This window comes from Ictidomys tridecemlineatus, chromosome 13, assembly GCF_052094955.1.
Source record: "Ictidomys tridecemlineatus isolate mIctTri1 chromosome 13, mIctTri1.hap1, whole genome shotgun sequence".
NCBI lineage: Eukaryota > Metazoa > Chordata > Mammalia > Rodentia > Sciuridae > Ictidomys > Ictidomys tridecemlineatus.
In genome coordinates this window covers 20,785,878-20,810,794 of record NC_135489.1, presented here as the reverse complement: position 1 = coordinate 20,810,794, position 24,917 = coordinate 20,785,878, and the positions used below count along the sequence as shown (strand labels likewise).

Here is a 24,917-nt window from a genome sequence, read left to right as displayed (position 1 = left end):
TCTTCGATTGAAGTTAGAAAATTATAACAATTCAGAATATTAATTTCTCTCACCCAAGTAATAGAAGGACCAAAAGTCAAGTCACAGCTACTAGAACTGATTTTTCAAAAGTCAGAAGTCATATGTTAAGGACTTTTAATAAAAATCATTACCAATCTTTCCTATAAAATGGAGTTGTTTTAAAGGAAGGTTTCTATAATGGGGCCAACCGTAAATGGCTTGATGAGGGAGTGGGTAATGAAGTCTGAGTCACTACACAGTGGCACAACAGGTGTCATATAGAAAATTAGGTACATTATATTATTGAATAAGGAAACAGTGGCTGAATACTTTCTCTTACTTCCCAAAATAATATAATTAGAAGCATCCAGCCATATTATCTGTAAAAGAAGACCCTAAAATGAAAAAACAAAATTTGATCACCAATCTGCAATCTGCTGGTACTTGCTTGAAATCGATGAGAAATCATAAAAGATGCTCATAAACTTAACTGCTACCCAGAGATGAGGATGAATAAAAATGATGAAATTACTTCCAAAGATGAATAATAACCATTGAGGGGGTTCACCTCCTGGAGTGTAGAGTGTATAACTGATTCTATTAATGAATTGCTCTTAGGCATTGATATTAAAGCACCGGCTATGTGGGAATCATTTTATGCAATCACTGGAAATCCTGAACTATGATAAAGAAAAATTATTATCTGTCAAATATTAAGTATTACTCATGTAATCATTAGCATAATTAATATATCCAGGTTTATCAAGTGATTTACAAGCATTTGGTAGACATACTAAGAACAATTATTCTTCTACTTTTGATTCATATATTGAGATTTAGGTCATTTATAAGACTTAGGAAAGGTCACTCAGCAAAGCCACAGCAGACATTAACTGGAAATCAAAAGGTTCTAACTCTTAATCTAAGTTTTAACATCTACATTTGTATTTTTACTTTCTGTATGAATTTAATTTTGACTTTAAAAACAAACTTTCATCCTTAGAAAATGATTTTCTATTTATTTGCCAAGGTTTTTATGAGAAGGTTTACTGGATGTCCTTAAAACTAATTATTGAAATCCAGCTTTATTCTTGATAAGATTGTTTTATAAAAGAATTTAGATGTGTAGAATTATCAAATAGAAGCCCACCAATCACTTATTTAATATGAAACAATAAGAACATTGGACTCAACAGTTAAGAAATTTTCCAACAATCTTGCAAGGTGACCTCAGACCAATCACTCATTTGGTTCTGTGCCTTAGCTCCCTCTTTTGAAAAATTGTGAATTGGTGATAATATCCACCACTACTACCTTGAAGTACTGAAAAACAGAAATAAGATGACCAGGGAAATATAAATATAAGTTATGACTGTTTATCAAATTATAGTTTTGTTTACTAGTTTCTAAACACATGGGAGGAAGAACAGTTCCACTCAGGGGTGTGGTGGGAGAAGGAGATGGGTAGGTTTGTGTAAGTTAAGTTTTGCCCCTCTAGTACCTCTGGGACATTCTTTGGTACTTAGCATTTTATTTTTTCATTATTAGTTTACTTGTCTATTTACTCAGAATGGGTAAATTATAACTTTATTGCAATTTGACCCCAAGGATATATTTTTAATGAATAATAACTACAATGAATTATACATCACGCTCTTGAACTTACTGGGAGAGGCAATATTAAATAGCCCCAAATGCCAGATTTAGACTCATGGTATCCCAGTGAAGATGCTGCCTCTATCACTTCTTGGCTGCATGACTTCAAGTTACATGAGCACTTTGTGTCCCCACTTAACATGTTTATACCAAGGGCATACCGGTGAACCTTAAGTCACAGAATCATCATGAGTATAAAAACTAATTCTTATGTAGTGTGTGCAGATCTTTGCCAGATCTATAGTAGGTTAAAAATAAATGTTAACAAACCTCAATAGAAAAGGTTCCTCTCAGTGAATGACCTCAGTGGTATCATATTCTTTAAAATATTTTCTAATAACCTGAATAATCTGAGCATTTATATAACTAGATTCTCCAAAAATTATTAAAACATGTTTAATACAGAATTATAGTTGATCCTCACCATTTGCAGATTCTGAGTCTGTGAGTTTGTGTACTTACTAAAATTCATTTAGAACCAAAAATAAATACCCATGGTGCTTCACTTTTGTCTTCTTGCATAGAGCAGTGAAAACTTGGAGTCATCGAAGCACATGCTCACAGCTGAGGTTGAACAAGATTACACCCAGCCTTGTTGCTTCAGCTCTCATACTGGAAACCAGTGTCCTTGTTCAGTCTCTTTGGTGCCATCTCTTTGCATTTGTGTGTATTTGCTAGTGGTTTTGCTGTTTTAAATGGCTCTCAAGTGTAATACTGCCGTGTTCCATGCAAAACAATGGTGATGTGCCCTCTAGACAAAACATGAGATAAATCACTTGGCTTAAGCATTAATATTAACATTCGATGTTAATGAATCGACAATAATATATAAAAAAATATCTTTAGAACCCAGAAAAGATTATGTATAGTCAAGTTGACAAAAATATTGTAAGCACAGATGGAAGGAACCTAAATCTATATTTCACCCAGGAGCAATATTCCAGTTTTCACAAAGTTATTGTAGGAGCAGCTTCATAGAATATAACTGGCATAAATAATGAGACTCTACTGAGGTTGGCACACTTTAAAAATTGTCCAAGTGCTTAGCAAGTAACGGTGACTTTAGCTGATTTTTATCTTCTTTTACAAAAGAATTTAATTATCTGTAGAGCAGCAGCTGTTTTATAGTAGATGTGGGAAAAAAGATCTTGAACCTTGTTCTCCTGGAGATTTCTGGCCAACCTCGGCCACCATGCTACATGATTAAAATAGTGTCAAAGAGACCCTGGGCTTATGGCCCACTCTCTTGGGAATCTGTCCCTTGACTTCAGGTTTGATTTTCTTGTATCACCCAGGTGTTTCTTTCCACCACCTCACATTTATTTTTTTAATTAATTTAAATTTCCATCAAGTGTGACATGATATTATTTTTTAAGAAAAGGAGCACCAACTAACATAATAAAAAACAATAGACCCTTCCCTACTTCTATTCTCACCATTCCCTACAGACACCCAAGTTCATCATCTTTGGTGTTATCTCTTTCTGTGTCATTGCACTTTTGCAAATGTCTCTTAGTTTACCAGTATTAGGTCACATCTAAGGGCTTATTTTTCTGTTGGAATCTAGTGCTCACACATTTCCACCCTCATTTCTCTTCTACATTCTTACTTTTCTCCTCCTTCTCCTACTTCTTTGTTTGGAGTGTAATTAAAATAAAGTGAAATGTACCAATAAGATTTCAATCCCATGAGTGTAGTTTCCCAGGGCTGCCGTCACAAATGCCAGAGACTTGGTGACTCAAACAATAGAAATTCACTTACGTACAGTTCTGCAGGCTGAAAGTTCCCGGTCAGGGTGTTCACGGAGTTAATTCTGAAGCTTCCTTCTTGGCCTAGAGATGACTGGCTTCGTCTCCAGTGTCTACATGTGGTTTTCCTCTGTATCTGTATCCTTAACAGTTCTTCTCTAAGGACACCAGTTATATCAAAGTGGCGCCTACCCTAGTGACATCTTTTAATCTTAATTACTTCTTCAAAGGAACTCTCTACAAACACAGTCACATTTTGAAGGACTGGGAGTTGGGAATTCAACACACACTTTGGAGAGACAGAGTTCAGCTGATTACAGTCTATTTTGACATTTGTATTTGCCATTATAACAAACATAAAATCAATACGCTGAAGATTCCCATCATCTCCAAAAGTCTCCTTATACCCAATTCAGTCTCACAGTCACACAGTGCAATGATCATAAGCAATTACTCTTCTAAATTTCTATTAGTATAGGGTAAATTTGCCTGTGCTAAAACTTTATATGAATGGAATTATACAGTCTATCCTCATTTAAGTATGGTGTCTCATCATATCAGACTTTATATCACATTGAGATTTTCTTCCTTGTCCTCCTGAGAATTTCATACTTATCTCTCTATTCTGGACTGATTTTTCCTTCTGTTGGCTTTTGGACTTTCTCTCTCTTCCTAGAGTGAGAAACTCTAGGAAAGTTTGCACTCTACATCTCCTAGAGTGTATCCTTCATCCTCTTCCTGATACAGGGAGCACATGGAAGGATGTCTTTAAAACCATGTCTGTCTGGAATTTCCATACACTATGCTTACACAAGTATTTTTGTCATTGCTCTGGACGTGTGTTATTTATTTGAGTAGACAGAATTCTAGATTGAAATTTGTTGATTAGAATTTTATTTAAGTATGTCCCACTGTTATCAGACTTCACATGTTCTGGTTGAGAAACCTGAGGACGTTATTACTCTTGATCATATTTTATGTGACCTGTTATTTTTCTCTCCATTCTGAATCTCCACCCTAGTGAGGCTCTGGTATGTTACAGTGATGTGCTTTCACATGATTATTTTACATGAATATTATGTAAAATATTCCATAGTCCCTTTAAGACTAAAGTCTCCAAATCTTCCAGTTCTGCAAGAATTTTATTGAGAAGGTTAATAATTATTATTATATTTTGCTAATTATATCTTTTATTTTTCCTTGGTTTTTTTCCTATTCAGTTGGATATTGGAATTATAGACTAAACATCTAATATCTTTTATCTCTAATTTCCTATGATTGTATTTATTCCTCAGTGAATTTTAGGAGACTTCTTTGAATTTATATTCTGATATAACCTATTGAATATTTAATTTGTATAATCAAATTGTATTTGTCATACTTTTTTAATACCTCTACATTTGTATTCTTTCATGGATACATGTTTTATTTTAGATCATAAGGGTATTTTCCTCCTGTTACATGTATTATCATTGTTTCTTTGAGGTCCCATTACCTTTGAGGGTATTACTTTTCATCTACCTTTTATGCTAAAGGTTTTCTTTGAAACCTAGTAGTCTTAAATTGTCAACTGACATTAAAATGAAATACTGAAAAGCTGATTGCAAAGTGTAAATTCTAGTGTCTGGTGGCCTTGTTAAGTGGTGGCCCCCTTATTGGGAGGTTGTTCAGGGATCGTGTTCTCTAGGATAAAGTTATTAATTTTCTCTAGAAAAGGATTACTTGATATTCTCTCTGGGAAGCATACACCTGCTTGTTATTTCTCTGGGTAGCAGAAGAAGGAAGAGGACATTGACTTCTCACATCTCCTATCTAGTAGCTTTTGCCTACATCCAGTTCCCTTCTGTGCCTGATATCTGAATCTGTGTCTTTGTGTTCAGTATCTATAGAGGGTAAATCTTCCAAATGCTGCAAAATCAATGTGGGTTAAGGGACTAGTTTACAGAGCATGCACAGGAACATGGAGTTTACCTGATCCTTAGGAATTTTTTGTTCATCCTCTCAGTTACTTAGGAAGCAATAATTCCCAGAATTCCCTGAATATTTTCATATAAATTGCCTTGCTTTTCAGGAATATCTCTAAAGAAAGGTTCTAGGTTTCAGTTTTCTTCTTTGACTCAGTTTCCACACTTCTCTCAAATATGCACCTTCCAAATACATTCTAATTTTCATTTTATGGTTTAGAACATGTAAAATATTTTGCTATCATTTCAGTAGTGCTTACATAGAAGAGGTGGTAATGCATGTATTTATAAATAAAATGAATTATGTGCATTTTTATTAAAATAAGACATCTATGGATACTGTCAGATTGCAGGAATGGATGTAATTTGGTCCTAGGTGATAATCCCTCTCTTCATGCCTCTCTATTTTATTTACACTTCTGTCTGGGTTACTTCTTTGACCCTCTCCTGTTGTCCTTTTTTCCTCCAATGTTTTAATTTACATTTATTATTTTACAGAGTATCAAAGTAAGCTGGCTTCCTCCTCCATCAGGAACACAGAATGGATTTATTACTGGCTATAAAATTCGACACAGAAAGACAACCCGCAGGGGTGAGATGGAAACACTGGAGCCAAACAATCTCTGGTACCTGTTCACAGGTCAGTGTTCACACAGTGCGGTCTGGCAAGGTTTAGATGAATTAAATGCTTTAGGAATAAAATATATTCTCACTTCAAAGGAACATTGATTTTTTTTTTCCTGGCAGGTGACATTTATCGGCCTGAACAGGAATAACCTTTATATTTTTAACTTCATATTCGCTATAATGCTTTTCCTTATGTATTTTGCTTCTGGATCATCATCTTAATACATCTATTGTAGAATTTATATCTATATTACCTTTTCAGCATTGAGATTCAACAACTCCTATTATCTAATGAATGTTAACTTTTAAACTAATATCTTTTAAAAGTTTTCTAATATAATGGCTCCAGGTTTAAGTCATTTTGGTCCCCCTCTCCCAACCACCAGGGGTGAGGATAGGGAGAAAGATGGTAGATTTGGGATATAAAAGGAAAAACAATTATATGATTTCCATGAATATATAAGTAATTTTACCTTTAAACAATATTGGTAGAATTCATAGTGGGTCAAGTTTCTTTATGAAAACTAGTTCCAATTTTCATGAAGAGAATTTCCCACCACCTTATGTGTGTGTTTGGTTTTTTTTTTATGTTTATATATGTAAAATTTTAACATAATGGTGAGAATGCATACAAGGTAGGCCACCAAAAATCACATTACCTGTTTTAAATCTGGAAAGAATCTCCTAGGCAGGTATGATTGAATGTAGGAGTAAGTTCTTTGAAATGCTTTCACAAAGCCAGTCTCCTATGTTTTGTTCCTTTTCTCCTTATTAAATAATGGGAATATGATAAAAATCATTGAATAGGATTCTTAGCACAACATGTAGTTTATAGTGGAGAAAAATGACCCAAATTGAAATATCTTGTTAAAAATATTGTAGTATAATTCCTAAGACATAAAAGACTCGATTAGAAGGGACCCCAAGGATATTCTAATTCAAGTGTCTTTGTTTACAGATATAGAAATTTGAAGTCCTAAAAGTTGTAATTGTTGACCCTCCTCAAATGAAAAACATTAGAAATATAGAATAAACTTATTTTTGTAAAAGAAAGGAAAGGCATTACAACAGAAAAACTAATGATTGGATATTCAATTCACAGAACTAAAAATAACTAATAAATGTGGTAAAATGTTCACTCTCATAGGTGAAAAGAGAAATTCAAGTTAAAAATGAATTAGCATTTTCCTTGTCTAAAAACACACCTGGAAAGCGTTTGAGCAACATGAGCTCTGGTATACTGTTTTGGGATGGAACATTTCTAGAATCTTCCTGGAAAGAAATGTATTCACATGTATTACATATAACTAATTTTAAATGTGTATATATCTGTGTGCTTATATATTTTTTTCATAGAGATATTACCCAGCTTTCCCACATTCAGGCTTATCCTAGGAAATAATTGTACTAATTGTTTTGCAAAATTTTAAAGTTAAAACATGTCATTGCAGTATTATTTTCATAGAAAACCATTTTTTAAAATATACTTTAGGCAGTTACCTAAAAAGACTCTGACACAATCTTTATGAAATATACATCTATTGAGAATGATGCAGTATACAAATATTAAATTTCATATTAAATACTTAAAACATATCATTAAGTGAATAACTCAGTCTTGAAATGGTTTTAGTGCATAATTCCACATTTATAATAAAAATATGTATTCATGTTCATATTTAGAATACATATGTGCTAAAATATTAATTTTCAGGGTTACTTAATTTTGTAACAATAAACTATGTAACTGCATATGTAAAGGAATAAAAATAAAACATCAAGACTATAGTTGTATTTTACAACTTTTAGTTGCCAAAATTGAGAACTCCCTCCCACTAATGCTAACTCCCTAACAGCTGAACAAGTGAAAAGGAAGCATTCTAAAACAGATGAAGAGTAGTAGTAGCCTTTGGCCAACAGAATTTGTTGATGTGCGTTGTTTAGTATTTAGGAGTTATTTTGGCAGATATTAAACACATTGAGACCAGTATTATAAAATTAAGACTCTGACCCTCTATGTACATAAAACATCAGTACTTTTCCTCTACAGAAGGTAAAATCATTTAAAAAAAGAATGATAGGCTTTAGCTTTTTCACTGCTAAAGAACCTGTATTCACCCTTGAGCTGCCATAAGAAATTGCTAAAAACTTGGTGGCTTAAAACAATGGAAATTTATTGCCACAGTTCAGGAGCCTGGATTTCTGAAATCAATGGGTTAGCAGAGCCGCTTCCTTCCAAAGCTCCACGAAAGAATCCCTGCTGCTTGCCAACAGGTCTTGGGTGTTCTTGCCTTGTGGGTGAATGTTCCCATCTCTGCCTCCTCCTTGTATCACCCTCCGATCTGTGCATGTCCTTTCTTCTCCTCTTTGATTGAGGACAACAACCATTGGATTTAAGCCCCACTCTAACTCCAGAAAGATTTTATCCTGAGCTCCTTAGCTAATTGTATCTGCAAGATCATATTTTCAAGTGAGGTCACATGCTACTGTTTCAGTTACACATGAACTTTGGGAGGACATTATTCAACTCTTATAGATACTTTATTGTTTTTCCTCTTAAGGACAATCATTTTCAATTGTAAACTCTAATAAATGTTACTCAATCAAAAATAAATAGTTCAGTTTTACATCTGTATTCATCTAAAATATGAATTTCAAATCAGCACAGGGTAACCCATCACTTTCCTGGTTTATTATCATTCCAGCCAAAGACTGAATTAGAAAGAATTAGGATGGATTAGGTTATTTTTGTGTATAGGCCACAAATACCCATTCCCTTCTTTATAGATTTGTGGAAACCTGGAATTTAACCTTGAAGCTTTATTCATCTTGTTCTTCATTTCAAGAGTTATAAAAATGCATTTAGGAATGAAAATATAATCTGAGCAGTAATATTATAACTGCTCATGATATTTATTGCAAAAAATGTCACAAGTACTCCTTTTTAATTTGAATCCAAGCAATAAAAAAGTTGGTGAATAGTGTCATACTCTTAAAAATTTTAAAACAAGCTTTGTAAATTTTCTTTCTTCTCCTCTACCTTGTAACTTGGCTTCAGAAATACCTGTAACATTTCTAGACATTTGGGGAATATTTCCAAAAGCATTAAGATGCAAAAAGTACTATACTCTGTAAGATTGGCTGTGGTTTAGACTTTCCCCAGGACATATCTAGCAACGGATACACTTTGTAGTAAGTAGAAGTAATTGATTTTTCATATAAATCTGCAGCACTGTGAAATGTACAGGATTTGACCCCATGTTTTCAGTGCCTGTAAGATACATGGATATATTGATTTGGCTGTTAGAAAATTGGAAATGCCTGAATGATTCATTTGTATTTTATAAATATTCAGGTGTAGAGACTCAAACCTTTTTTTTTAATCCTCTCTTTGTTAGACAGGTGTTTTTTGTTGTGCATGTTTTTTGCTAAGATAATGAGACATCTGCAATAACAAAGTAATTCAGGGTTCTAACAAGGATTTTAAATGGCTGCTATCAGTTTTATTGTAGGAAGCCGTGTCAACTAAATTTTAAAGTGCTGTTTTTTATTTTTGAGTGCTCTTCAGAAAAGGTTATTTGAGATTGAGTTTAAGAGAGTTCTGGTATTTCATGGCCAATATAGAATAAGCATAATGGTAAACACGAATTGATAGTTTATAGACTGAAACATTGAAACAATAGCATAGCAATTTTATAACAAGGTTAACATTAGGGAAATGATATTATATGAATAATGTATCATCATTTACCATATGATCTAAGAAATTGAAACAGAAGAATTACAGACCTTGGCATTTCTTATTAGGGACAGGAATGGGCAAAGATAATCTGTTTTCAACAACAGAAACTTTTACAACTAAGAAAAGCAGTGCTAGTGACAACACATGTGCTTTAGAATGAAGTTGAGATTGGAAGCATCTAGGAATTAAATACACACACACACACACACACACACACACACACACACACACACACATAGACCCTCTGAGATTAACTTCAGGGTTGACAAGCACTACACTGTTCATCTCACCAAACCCTTTGCTTTACAGAAGAGGCCTGGAGAGTGACATTGCTAAAATCTGCAACTAGTCACGGCATCATCTCAATTAGATCATAGATATTCTAACCCTCCATAGATGTTCCTTGTCTATACCATATTGTCATCTTTAGTTCATTTTACTGTAAGTGACTCGATCCTGTGCTATATTCCTCTATAAAAGATCACTGACATTAAATACAATATTAACATGTTTAACAGTAACATCCATATCATTATTTACTGAACTTTGACAGCAGTCACTATGTTAAAAGTTTTACAAATGTTTTCAAATTTAATTTTATAACAATTTTTATTTATATATCTCTATATTGTTGATTTAAAAATAGATACATAGAAAGAGCTACAAAGTTTTTCAAGGTCACACAATTAAGAAGTAGTGGAACAGAGCATAGTGGCTCATACCTATAATCCCAGTGTTTCAGGAGGCTGATGCAGGAGGATCATGAGTTCAAAGCCAGTCTCAGCAAAAGCAAGGCACTAAGAAACTCAGTGAAAGCCTGTCTCTAGATAAAATACAAACATTTTATATAGGCAGTGTACATGTGAGGGTATGAGAGTTAAGCAATAGTGCAAACATGCAGATACCTATTAAATAATAAAAGTTGAAGGTGACCTTTGCAGCTAGAGGAGCTGAGGCATTCTAGAAAACATTAACTCAAAGCTTTGCCAACCAATTTGTGTAAAAAATATTATTTAATAAAATTCCCATTGTCTTTACTTAGGAAATACATACAAGATAATAGCTTCTAGAAATATACATACAAAAAATCATTATAGACTGACTTTCCTTTATTCCGCTTCTAATGAATGAATGAAACATTGAAAAGAGTTTTTGATATCAACCATCGGAGTTGAGCCTCCCCCAAATTTCTTGGTTATGGTGACTGCTGGTTTAACTCTTAAAGATACTTCATCCTACCCTGGGGATACAGTTCAGCTGGTAGAATGCTTGCCTCATAAGCATAAGGCCCTGGGTTCAATCCCCAGTACAACAAAAAACAACAAAAAGATATTTCATTTTCCTAACAGGATAACAGTTTTTTTATCTTTATTCTTTTTATAAAGGGATATTGGGGTGTTAATGATCTCTTAAATTAATCCACTGCCAAAATATAATAGGACCATCAAATCTATCCTGTCTGCTTACCCCTGCCTGACTTAATTCTGGAAATGATCTTCATGATTACAAATTCCTTGTATTCCTGAAGAGTGCCTTATATTTGTTTTTGATGTCCCTTTTGGGTTCAGCCTAGACTGTTGGTCCTTTAAGGAGAGTAACAGTATCTAGAGCATAGCAGGAATAAGGACAGAGAAAGGTTCTTCACCCAAGGACAGAAGCTGCTGATTAAAACACCAGTACCCTTGTTTAATTTCTCTGTGCCTTATTCTCCTCCTATCTATCTAAAATAGGGGTAATGTATTCTGTGCCAAAATCACAGCGTATTTGAAATTAAGTGAGAAAATAACCAACGAATCACTATACAAATTGTTAGATATATTTATATCTATTGAATGATTAAATATGTAAATTGCTTTTATAAGTACTTTGTCAGCTGGCCCTGACACAAACAAGGTGGAAACATGTATTATTAGCTAATAACTTGTAATTGGAAATTGAAATTGAAGGAGCTTTGAGAGCCAGTCACTGTGGTGCATACCTGTAATTCCAATAATTTTGGAGACTGAGGCAAAGGGATTACAAATTTGAGGCCAGCCTTAGCAATTTAAGAAGACTCTCAATTTAGCAAGACTATCTCAAAATTAAAAATCAAAAGAGGTGGGGATGTATATCAGTGTTAATATACCCCTGGATTCAATCCCTTGTACAAAAGAAAGCATAAAAAAAAGAGAAGGAAAAGCTGTGAGTACTCTAAAACTTACCCAGCCAAGTCTACCCCCTCACAACACTAAAGCAGGAACTTCTGAAACTTTAAAGGTAATTTCCAGTCAGTTTCTGCTTCTGCCCACCATGGCATCCTGTGCTTAACTAGATAAAGTAAAGGGTCACAGTCTTAACTCTGCTGAGAAATAATTAATAACAATGGCACTGAGTTTATAATCCAAAAAACTTGGATGAATGTATCCTAACAGAGGAAAAAAATTTTTTTTAAGCCACTGGGAAACTGTGGTGTATCTGTACGTTTATTATGGTAAAGTAAATTTAGTACACTTTCCTACACTTGTAAGAACTTTTCTTATAAACATAACTGTTGCCAATGAGTTCCTCCCTTGGTGAATTTCTTATCCTAAAAGTATGCCTGCTGCATCACTTTTTCAAATGCCCAGCATTAGATCAATCATTTTACTAGACATTGCTTAAGATTTCCTTTAATAGAGGAATTCTATCTACACAATTAAACTTTTTTATAATTAACCTCATATTTCTAGGTGTTTATGATGAGAGAGATTCAATAACTCAGCTATATTCTAGAATAAAATGTAAAGCCAAAGCTATTTTAAAATAAAATATGATACTTCAAAGAAATTTGGCAGGATTTTCAGAGGGACCTGGGCCACTGATCTTTTTTGGGTGCTAAAACTTCATGGCAGAAGTGGTAGAGGTGACGTGAAGAGCTTTTCCACTGGATACGTATGGATGGGATATTCTCTTTGCCACCTTGCTCATATTGAGCATTCTATTTTAATCTAATATTTCCTTTGTTAAGTATCACTGAACCCAGTCATTTTTGGTGGATTTTTCAAGGGTGATTTTGTATGTGTCTCTTTCATACAACAGGTACTCTTGGGAAGTCTGTGGTTATACCATACAATAGATAAAAATAAGGACTACAACATTACCGAGTTACATTCTAATACATGGAGCTTCTGTTCTACTTTATATAATTAAAGTTCTTCAGAGAGTAACATTTTGTATTATAGACATGTTTTTGCATGTGAATTTATTGGACGATTTTCTCTAATAATACTATCCATTGGAGTTAACTGCACTTGACATTAACAAGTTCTTTCTATCCATCACTTAAAACATCATCTCCTACTAGCAGCGAGTTAGAATTCTTCTTAATATTAAGTTATCATCTTCCTATACAAAGATCTACAAATTTGAAATTTAGTCTTGATGTAGCCATTATTTCCTAAATATGTCATTTCAATTGTATACATTTCTAAATATCAAATATTTCTGCTTATTTCATATTAATGGGGGAAACAACAAAAACAAACTACATTTTTAATCTTTACCAGGGTTGTTTGAATCTTTGAAATTTAAGGTCTTAACAATTTAACTTGAGTTCTCATTGTCTCAAGAATGTCACATAGTCTTTTGCTAAGTGGATTAATCCATTTTATGCTACTAATACAGAAATATAATGACTGGATAATTTATAAAAAGTAGTGGTTTGTCTCATGATTCTGGAGATAAGGAAGTCCTAGATCATGGCACCTATACCTGGCCAGGATCATCCCTTGGCAGAAGGTGGGAATACAGGAAAATGCACAAGACAGAAGAATATTGGGCTAAACTTATCCTTTTTATCAAGAACTCTCTCCTGCAACCACTAATTAATCCACTCATGATGGCAGAGTGTTCGTGGCCTGATCTTGGAGGTCTCCTCGACACTGTTAGAATGGCAATTAAGTTTCATCATGAGTTTTGAAGGAGATATTCAATCATAGCAACAAGTATCATTAGTTTTACAATGATTTGTCATGTTAATAAGCTACATTGAAATTTAGGTAAGAGGAAAGATCAAAAAAATCACATCAAAAATTTACACATTCCAGATTAATGGTCTACAGAATCTCTCTAGTCTACTTGTATTCTCTAAAATAAGCCCTGATGCCATCATTATATGTAAAATAATGTGTCCAAATTATCATAGAGATTGACTTCCTTCCCCCTTAGTATGGATGCTGATATGAATCCAAGTTTACTCAAAAGATGGTTTCAAGAGATGAAAGTTCTTGTATTTTCTACTGAAGTGCAGTGGCTTTGGAATCATCTCTCTTGGCACCCCCCAAAAACATAATCACTGACCTTGAATGAATGATGGAGACATACATTTTTAGGTTGCCTATTCTTGATTTATAGGCATGGCTGTTCTGAACAGTGAGGAAAAATGATTCTTGCTATTTTTGATTATTTCTTCATCATTCATATTTTATATTCTGCATCTGCCCTGAGGCTATGTTCATGATACATTTTTATAAACTGGAAAAAATACATGAGAATATATGAAAAATAATTTGATTTCTTGCTGTTATATTTCTTCTCTTTTAGTCAAAATAACAATAATTACCACAATAGTCACAAATAATGTAAACCATATCAACTATTTTTTAAATTTTGCTAAAACTTTGGTAAGCCAGCTAGAAATACTTGTTTTTCAATAACTATTTTTGTTGTTGTTGAAAATATTTTCATAGGCCTGGAGAAGGGAAGTCAGTACAGTTTCCAAGTATCAGCCATGACGGTCAATGGCACTGGACCACCTTCCAACTGGCATACAGCGGAGACCCCAGAGAATGACCTAGATGGTAAGACTTTTCACCAATCATTCACACTCTGATTTTGGTATTCTTCTGGTGTCTGTTGTTCTCTGACTTACATTAAAACTGAGACTTGAAGATAAGTGAGAATTAGGTATGAAAAAGTGTGCATTAGAAATTGAAGATGAGGAGTGCAGAATAAGATCAATGCAGCTTTCCCTTAGAAAAGTAATGAACTACAACTTGGGGGACATTTATTCAGATGCAAACAAAACAAAGTCCAAAATACAAATTTAGGAATAGAGTCTTCAACAGTGCCAAGAAGGAGTAGCATTTAATATGCATTAATTATAATCCTCAAAATAGATGACTTTTCCCCTGGTATAATTTGAAATGAGATATTTTCCGTTTATTTTACTTTAAGTAATTGACCAGAAACATTTTCTTCAGAAGAATTGCTCTGCTTTCTGACAGTAATCAGGAAATAAAATTATATTAGTTACCTTGTCTTCCTTTTTCTTATCATGCACCTGAAAAACATCAGGGTGTGTTTTTTAACTTGCTTATGATATCATCATATTTGACATTGACTTCTTGACAGAAAGGAAAACCAACTTTATTTGCTTAATTGAGAGTTGTCTTGAGGCATTCATGAATGAGATATTAAAGTTCATATAAAATTCACATACCAATAAATAAAATATGAGTAGAAGGTTTAAAATTAGTAGATGAGAAATTGCTCCTGAAATTAAAAACATCATGTCTAGGTAAAATTTAAGAGAAATGAATAAAGGGAGAAATGGAAGCAATTCTAAGTAATAAAATACAAATAAACTACCTAGAATTTGAGGTAACAATTTATGCAAATGAGAGGTGCTTGAAAGAGAAGTAGGTTAAGATCAGTGTACTTAAGTCTAGGTGATTAAAACCAGGACCAAGAAAAATTTAGATTGAAAAAAAAACATACATGTTAGAAATATCATGACAAGATGACTGACTAAATACCGGATATTGAAATTATCTTATTCTTTTTTTTTATAGTTCTTTTTTTTTTATTGGTTGTTCACAACATTACAAAGCTCTTGACATATCATACTTCGAACAATAGTTTCAAGTGAGTTATGAACTCCCATTTTTACCCCAAATACAGATTGCAGAATCACATAGGTTACACATTCACATTTTTACATAATGCCATACTAGTGACTGATGTATTCTGCTACCTTTCCTATCCTCTACTATCCCCCTCCCCCCAATCTTCTCTTTCTATCCCATCTACTGTAATTCATTTCTCTCCTTATTTTTCTTCCAATTCCCCTCACAACCTCTTTTATGTAGTTTTTTATAACCATGAGGGTCTCTTTCCATTTCCATGCAATTCCACTTTTCTCTCTCTTTCCCTCCCATCTCGTGCCTCTGTTTAATGTCAATCTTTTCTTCCTGCTCTTCCTCCCTACTCTATTCTTAGTTGCTCTCATTATATCAAAGAAGACATTTGGTATTTGTTTTTTAGGGATTGGCTAGCTTCACTGAGCATAATCTGCTCTAATGCCATCCATTTCCCTGCAAATTCCATGATTTTGTCATTTTTAAGTGCTGCGTAATACTCCATAGTGTATAAATGCCACATTTTTTTAATCCATTCATCCATTGAAGGGCATCTGGGTTGGTTCCACAGTCTAGCTATTGTGAATTGTGCTGCTGTGAACATCGATGTGGCAGTATCCCTGTAGTACGCTCTTTTAAGGTCTTCAGGGAATAGACCAAGAAGGGCAATAACTGGGTCAAATGGTGGTTCCATTCCTAGCTTTCCCAGGAATCTCCATACTGCTTTCCAAATTGGCCGAACCAATTTGCAGTCCCACCAGCAATGTATAAGAGTACCCTTTTCCCCACATCCTCGCCAGCACTTGTTATTATTTGACTTCATAATGGCTGCCAATCTTACTGGAGTGAGATGGTATCTTAGGGTAGTTTTGATTTGCATTTCTCAGACTGCTAGAGATGGTGAGCATTTTTTCATGTATCTGTTGATTGATTGTATGTCCTCCTCTGAGAAGTGTCTGTTCAGGTCCTTGGCCCATTTGTTGATTGGGTTATTTGTTGTCTTATTGTCTAATTTATTGAGTTCTTTGTAAACTCTGGATATTAAGGCTCTATCTGAAGTGTGGGGGGTAAAAATTTGTTCGCATGATGTAGGCTCCCGATTTACTTCTCTTATTGTTTCTCTTGCTGTGAAAAAACTTTTTAGTTTAAGTAAGTCCCATTTGTTGATTCTTGCTATTAACTCTTGTGCTATGGGTGTCCTGTTAAGGAATTTGGAGCCTGATCCCACAATATGTAGATCGTAGCCAACTTTTTCTTCTATCATACGCAAAGTACAGCATCCCTTTATGTTCAAAACATTAGAAAAACTAGGGATAACAGGAACTTACCTTGATATTGTAAAAGCTATTTACGCTAAGCCCCAGGCTAGCATCATTCTGAATGGAGAAAAATTGAAGGCATTCCCCTTAAAATCAGGAACAAGACAGGGATGCCCTCTATCACCACTTCTATTCAATATAGTTCTCGAAACACTGGCCAGAGCAATTAGACAAACGAAAGAAATTAAAGGCATAAAAATTGGAAAGGAAGAACTTAAATTATCACTATTTGCAGATGACATGATTCTATACCTAGAAGACCCAAAATGGTCTACAAAAAAACTACTAGAACTAATAAATGAATTCAGCAAAGTGGCAGGATATAAAATCAACACGCACAAATCAAAGGCATTTTTGTATATCAGCAACAAAACCTCTGAAATGGAAATAAGGAAAACCACTCCATTCACAATATCCTCAAAAAAAATAAAATACTTGGGAATCAACCTAACAAAAGAGGTGAAAGATTTATACAGTGAAAACTACAGATCCCTAAAAAGAGAAGTAGAAGAAGATCTTAGAAGATGGAAAGATATACCCTGTTCATGGATAGGCAGAACTAACATCATCAAAATGGCGATATTACCAAAAGTCCTCTATAGGTTTAATGCAATGCCAATCAAAATTCCAATAGCATTGCTTGTAGAAATAGATAAAGCAATCATGAAATTCATATGGAAAAATAAAAGACCCAGAATAGCAAAAGCAATTCTAAGCAGGAAGTGTGAATCAGGTGGTATAGCAATACCAGATTTCAAACTGTACTACAGAGCAATAGTAACAAAAACAGCATGGTACTGGTACCAAAACAGGCGGGTAGACCAATGGTACAGAATAGAGGATACAGAGACTAATCCACAAAACTACAACTATCTTATATTCGATAAAGGGGCTAAAAGCATGCAATGGAGGAAGGATAGCATTTTCAACAAATGGTGTTGGGAAAACTGGAAATCCATATGCAACAAAATGAAACTGAATCCCCTCCTCTCACCATGCACAAAAATTAGCTCAAAATGGATCAAGGACCTTGAAATTATCTTATTCTTTAATTTATGGACCTAAAATTGTTCAAGTAAATATGAAGAATAAAGATTCTATGTCTCAGCTGGGCACAGAAACGCAGGCCTGTAATCCCAGAGGCTTGAGAGGCTGAGGCAAGAAGATAGGGAGTTCGAAACCACCCTCAACAAGGGCAAGGGTCTAAGAAGCTCAGTGAGACCCTATCTCTAAATAAAATGCAAAATAGGGCTGGGGATGTGCCTCTGTGGTTGAGTGCCCCTGAGTTCAATGCCTGGTACCAAAATAAATAAATAAATAAATAAATAGAGATTCTATGCCCCATGGGGTGTGGTGGCACACACCTGTAACCCTGGAAAATCAGGAGGCTGAGGCAGGAAGATCACAAATTTAAGGTCAACCTGGCCAATTTAGTGAGACCCAGGCTCAAAATAAAAAATAAGGACTGGGGATATAGTTCAGTAGTAGAGTGCTCCTGGGTTTAATCCCTAGGGGGACAGACACACACACACACACACACACACACACACAAACACACAAATAATTTTAAAAAGATTCTATGCCCCTTCTTTTTTCCTCACTCTTTATTTTTTTATTAGTTGCTCAAAAAATACAATGATCTTGACATATCATACATTTGATTCAAATAGGGTATGAATTCTCATTTTTCCACGTTTACAGATTGCAGGATCACATTGGTTATACATCGATGTGTTATCTTCCTCTTTCTTTCTCATTCTTTTTCTTATTCTACTTCTTCCATTATCCTTTCTCAAGTTTTTCTGTCCCTTCTTGGACTCCTTTTTGTGCACTCTCCTCCGTATTTCCTATCTTCTCTTTTTAAATAACACAATGTCATTCATGATTACAGGTTTAGTTTTATTAAAGAAAAACTATGGTGGCGGTAAATCAACAGATTCTGTCTTGACATTCACAGTCGTAATGATCATTGCCATATGATAGCATATTAATTCAAAGAATATTTACAGAAAAGTTACCAGGCAATGTGCTTAACTTGAAGGATACAGTAAGAAATTGAAAAGACATTTTCCTTCTCTCATGGAGCTTAGAGTGTAACAAAGACAGACATTTTAGTAAAATCGTAGGAAATTGCATTGTTATGGTTTAAAACTGGTTGGATGTTTATACTATCTTATGCTTGAACATAGATTGGATGGATCGATGGATTGATGGATGGGCTGATGGATGGGCAGATAGATAGACAGATGGATAGATGCATATCTATATAGGTATCTAGATAGACAAGTGAATGGATGGATGGATGGACAGATAGATATAGAAAAATAAATATAAAGAGGAAGGTGAACAAGCAGACATATAGAAGACTTGCATTAAAACTAAGACTTGAACATAAGTGAGATTTAGCTATTCAAAAGTGTGCATTAGAAATTGAGGATGAGGAGCACAGAATAAGATTAATGCAAGTTTGCAATCAAAAGAGACAATGGATCTTAGGAAACTGCAAAAAAAATTCATCAAGGCAGAAACAGAAAAATGGCATATGATGAGGTTTGTAAGACAGGGAGGTTCTAAACCTGGCAATAGCAAATTAAAGATTTTAAACATTGTCTGAAGTATGCTTTGAAAGCATAACTAGTTTGTACTACACAAGTCATTAATTTTTTTAAATATATCAATTTAATTAAGATTGCATTTTGGAGAGATTACTGTGAGGCATAAAGATGTACTAGAAGTAGGGAAACATGAGCAACCCAATCAGAACAACCCTATGGGTAATATGGGATTTGCAGAAAAATAACTTGAGGCTTAGAGAGGTTAACTTGTCTTAGGTTACATAGTTGACCCAAAGTCCCACTTCACCAAGTTCACATCCTTCACTAACAGGGTAGGGAGTGTTCATCAGTGCTTTTGTTTCTTCAAATATTTCTAGTTGAAAATCTATATGTGTCAGGCATTATTTCAAGTTCTAGGGGGAAAGCAAATAAATAAAGTTGTTATTCTCAAGGAGTACACATCTTATTGATACAGAGATAAGTAGTGGTAAATATATCTAAAGAAAAATAAAGTTTGTAGAAGCAATAGAAAGGATTAGGGAGTAGTGTTCATTTACTAGATTGAGAATATCTCTCTGATTAGAAAAATTACAGCCCAGGCATTAAGAAAGTGGCTGTGATGGGGTAGCAGCCATGCTAATAGGTCAGTCAAGAGTCTTCTGGCCAGAAGAAACAAGAACAGATGCTCTGAGTCTGGAGCCCCACTGATACTTGAGGTATGGCAAGGAAACCAATGAAATCAGACCTGAAATCATGAGAGGTGCTCTGTCTTATACAACAAGCTAGACACGTACTTCATTTTTCTTCTCACTTGAGAAATAATGTTCGAGTTTTATATAGTTGTGTTTTATCCTCTCATCTACCCTTATGGAGCATATTATTATTGGTTTTACATTAAAAAGAGGAACTTAAGCTAAGGAAATTTCACTAACTTGATCAACTGAAGCTGGTCCTGCTGACTCAGCTCTGTGAATTGGGATTCAGTGCAGTGTAAAAGCAAAGTCTCTGCGGATCCCTTACAACTGACCTGGTGTATAGCGACAGTGATCTAAAGCAAGAGATTCTAAAGAATGAGGTCACATCATTTACCCAAACCTGGAGAGCTGTATCTCTTCCTGGAAGGAGTGAAAATAAATGGAGCTGAGGTGCTGAAGGTCCTATAAAATATCCAGAATGAATGGGACTCAGCACTTGAGTTATGTGCTCTTTCTCCTGACTCTGCGTCACAGTCTAAGTAGAACCAAAATATAAAACCTCAACTTCTTAAAGGGTCCCTGCCAACTTCCCTTTAACGCCATGCTTTTTCATGTCTGTGCATTCTGTGCATCATGCAGTTCCTACGCCTGCTTTAATCAAGAGTCTCTTAGTAGGACTGAGACGTAATGTAGTGATGAACGGTTCTTTGGATCTATTTGAACTTTCCCATGCCACATTCCTCCTTTTTCCTTATTTGAATATTGATGCAGTTATCATGAAATCCAGTTAAGAACTTGAAGAATGCTGACTTGTGGGGAGTTCCAACATGAAAAAGATAAGAGCTCTAGAGAAGCATAGACAGCTGTTTGCTGCAGTGACAGAAACAGACTTGGTAGGAACAAGTAGTACTTGAGCATTCTGTCCAGGAGGGTGTCATGGAGGAGTGTCTGATAGCAGGCAGACATTCTTTGAAACAAATGCCTTTAGCAATATTCTTTCTGCCACTACTGGTTTTGAATGCATCCTTCCTTATCCAATTGTTACTCCTTTACCCGCTGATTATCTCAATACGTTTCAAATATTGCCTCTCTTCATTATCTTCACTTGGATGAAAATTGCTAAGACAATTCCCACATACACATTAACAATCTGAAGATAAAGGGTAAATAAAAACAGGAAGCTAGTGGAGTTGATACTTCTTGCAAATGATACCATTAGAAATGAAGATTTGAGATTGTTCCTGCTCAAACATAATGGAAATTAACAGCCCTTTCAAAACATTTAACTATGAAAGTGAGGAATGTAATTGTTTAACTTGCTTTGTAAAGCAGTGTTTCACTTGCTACAAGAAATTAGTAGCAGTGATCCTAAAGCCTTCTCAATTTATTGACTGATGATTGCATTCCACAAAGATACTTTCCTAAAATGACTTTGATGCCCTTCCTTTCTTCTGATTTTCTTTGAAATTCAAATATCAAAAAGTAAAACTCTTGATCTGGGGATGTAGCTCAGTGGAAGAGTGCTTACCTAGCATGAGAAAGAACCTAGGTTCAATTATCAGCACCACAAAAAGTTTTAATTTCCTTTTTTAATTTTAAAATGTTTTTAAAAATATGATAGGAATTAATCTATGGGTTAATGGACAATCACAGTAGTAGTCACTCTTAGCTCCAAAAGAATATTCAGACTGAGTATGTGTATGTATATGTGTGTATGTGTGAATGTGTGTGAGGAAGAGAGAAGCTTTGTTAAAAATTATTTTTCATTTAATTTTAACTTATTCATATAAATATCTAAATATTGAATAACATATAAATGATCTCCACCAAAGTCTTCATAGCTAATGTTTGGAAGCTTTGAATTCTAATGGTTTCAAAATCAGAAACTTCCAAAATAACCAGGGGGTGACAAGCAACTTGTGAAGGTTGATACAGCGGGAGCCGCTTTATTGTAGGACAGCAGAGGTATTTATACCTAACTCATTATACACAGCTTGTTTCAATTAACATCATCTAGATATATCAATTAGTCATTAAGGAATCCTCATCATCTTAATAATTACACACAGCTTAACTTAATTAACATCATCTAGATACAGCAGTCAGTCATTAAGGAATCCCCATCATCTTAATGGCTCGCTGGCGTTACTTCTCAAACCACTCCTCCTGGCAAAGTGCCAGGCACCACCTTGACTTGTCTGTGGCCCTCAACAACATAGAATTGCTTTGATTTCCTTTAATGGATAAGGAGGATGGATTCATTTTTAAATCAATGTGAAATTGTGGTGGTGGGGTGGTGATGCTCAGAGGTTGTTTTACTGAAGAAGAAATCCGTGTTGAGGAAAACTACAAGAATAGCTCTCCCTGCTGACCTCTGAGTGTGTCTACTCATAATTCTGTAACTGAGTCCTGAGAGCCACCCAAACAAGGTAGCACTATTTACAGATGCTAAAGGCACCCCACCTTGTCCCTTCTTTGACTTTAGTTGTTCCATTTGCCTTCTCTGCTTGGTGTAAGCATGCAAAAATAAACACTAACATGGAGAAACACACCAATTCCTTATGGATGGCCCTTTGAATTGGTATGTTTTGTTAAAGTAATTATAAAACCAAACTAAACTGTTTGCTCAAGGTTCCCTGGAAAGTGCATTGCTATTACTGACAGCTGTGAAGTTTTAAAGTACTTATTTTGTGCCTCAAAATTTCAGCTTAAGAAAAATACAAGATCATTAGATTTCCCCAAGGTCTAATATAAAATTCTTGCATAAGGAAATAAGAGAATTTGTGATAAAGTTCAATAAAGGTATCCTCTAGGAAATTGAGCCTGGGGATGGGTTTGTATTGCCTTTTTTTTTCATTATTAAGTGAACAGGTGGAAATTGGTTATACACCATCAATAACAAAGTGATTTAAAATTAAACCTCTACCCTAAACTGGAGTAGCTTGGGTAGCAAAGATCTGTATGCAAAGACTTCTGTAAGCACAACAATGACACAGCAAACACTTGTGAAGGTAGGAGCAGCTCCAGTGTCCTGCCCCGGGGAAAAAGGTAACTAGCTAGGCTATCCTGACCCACTAATATGGAGATGGGGGTCACTCCACATGCATCTCCCTGGAGAAGTGAAGCACAAAGGCAGTCCTGGCATGAAGCATGCTACTTAGAACAGGGATCTGAGAAGCACACATGGAAGCTTATTTTCAGAATAATGATAAAATCTAAGTTGATGAGACCACCCAGAAAGAAGGAATATTGCATATCCAAACTTCCATATTTACTTAAAAATAGTCTCCAAAAATGAATAATTTTAAGCAGAAGAGTGAGAACTCAGAAGAATATAAATTTGGGACTAATAATTGAAAGAAAAAAGAAAACTCAAGGACTAAAGTAGAGTTATAAAGTGAAATAACTTTATAATAACTATATAAAGTAGAGTTATATAGTGAAATAACTTCCTTTCCACGTTCAAATGCTAATCTCAGAACGCGTCCCCCTCTGAACGTGTTACCTTACCTGGCAAAAGAGACTTTGGAGATGCAACTGAGTTATGGGTCTCTAGATGGGGAGATTATCCTGGATGGTTTAGACAGACCCAGTGTAATCACAAGTGTCCTGAGATGAGGAAGGCAGAAGGTACTGGTGTCAGAAAGAGATATGACAACAAAGATAAGTCGGAGTGATGCAGGAGGGGGTCAGCTTGTAGAAACTTGAAAAGACAAGGAAAGTTCCCTAGAGCTCCATCAAGGAGTGCAACCTGGATGGCACCTGCATTTCAGCTCCCTGTGGCCGAACTTCTAACCCCTAGAAATGTAAAATAATAAATGTGTGTAGTCTTAAGCCTTAGGTTTATGGTAATTTAAGCCACTAAGTGTAGCAGCAATAGAGAAACTAGTGCAGTTACCTGCAAAACAGCAATTTAATGTTGTTCAAGTCATTGGCAAAGATAAATATGCTTGTACCAAATGTTTGCATAACATAAGGTAAATTGGCGGGTTTGTGATTTATTTTACTTTTATATTAGCATCATTTTGAAGCCAAAAGGTATAAAAGAAGAAAGCCTAGACATGAAACAGAAAAATAGGTCAAAAAAAGAGAAGAAATAAAGAGGCTTAAAAATCTGAAATTCCACATAATCTGAATATTTAAAGGAAGTTGAACAAAAATCAAAGATAATCAGCATATTCTATTATACTGGTATTTACCTAATTGATACCTAAAATGAATAAATAAATAAAAACCTCAATTTTCTGAGTTGATAGAAAGTAAACATATTGAAATTTCATATTCATTAAGTATTACTTTTTAATAATATAAAATCTATATATTTAATCAATGTATCTTTGCAATTAACACTTCAAGATAAATTGATCATGTAATCTAATAGGAAGGATCTATTTCAAAATTATAACAATGCCTGAGTGGCATAACTGATTCCTTTTTTTAATGTAAATTATATATATATATATATATATTTATTTATTTATTTATACTTTTTATATGATAGCACAATGCATTACAATTCTTAATACATGTATAGAGCACAATTGTTCATATCTCTGGTTGTAAACAGTATATTCACACCAATTTGTGTCTTCATACATATACTTTGGACCATTAAGTATTACTTTAAAAAAAAATCTTCCAAATAAATATATTCCAAATCATTGGAGAAACTTTTAAAAACACAACTCTGTATAGCAAAATGCAGTAAATAAAAACAACTGGAAAGGAAAAGCTA

General features: G+C 34.5%; 1 protein-coding gene across 7 annotated transcripts in view; it reads left to right on the top strand.

Annotated features, from left to right (window-relative positions):
• Dcc (DCC netrin 1 receptor) overlaps positions 1-24,917 on the top strand; it is a 1,068,266-nt gene that overhangs the window by 866,529 nt on the left and 176,820 nt on the right. For all 7 annotated transcript variants that reach the window (XM_040273028.2, XM_040273020.2, XM_021725006.3 and 4 more), the window contains exons 13-14: positions 5,867-6,008; positions 14,444-14,554. In XM_040273028.2, coding sequence (XP_040128962.1) covers positions 5,867-6,008; positions 14,444-14,554 — 253 coding nt within the window. The remainder of the gene's footprint in view (positions 1-5,866; positions 6,009-14,443; positions 14,555-24,917) is intronic.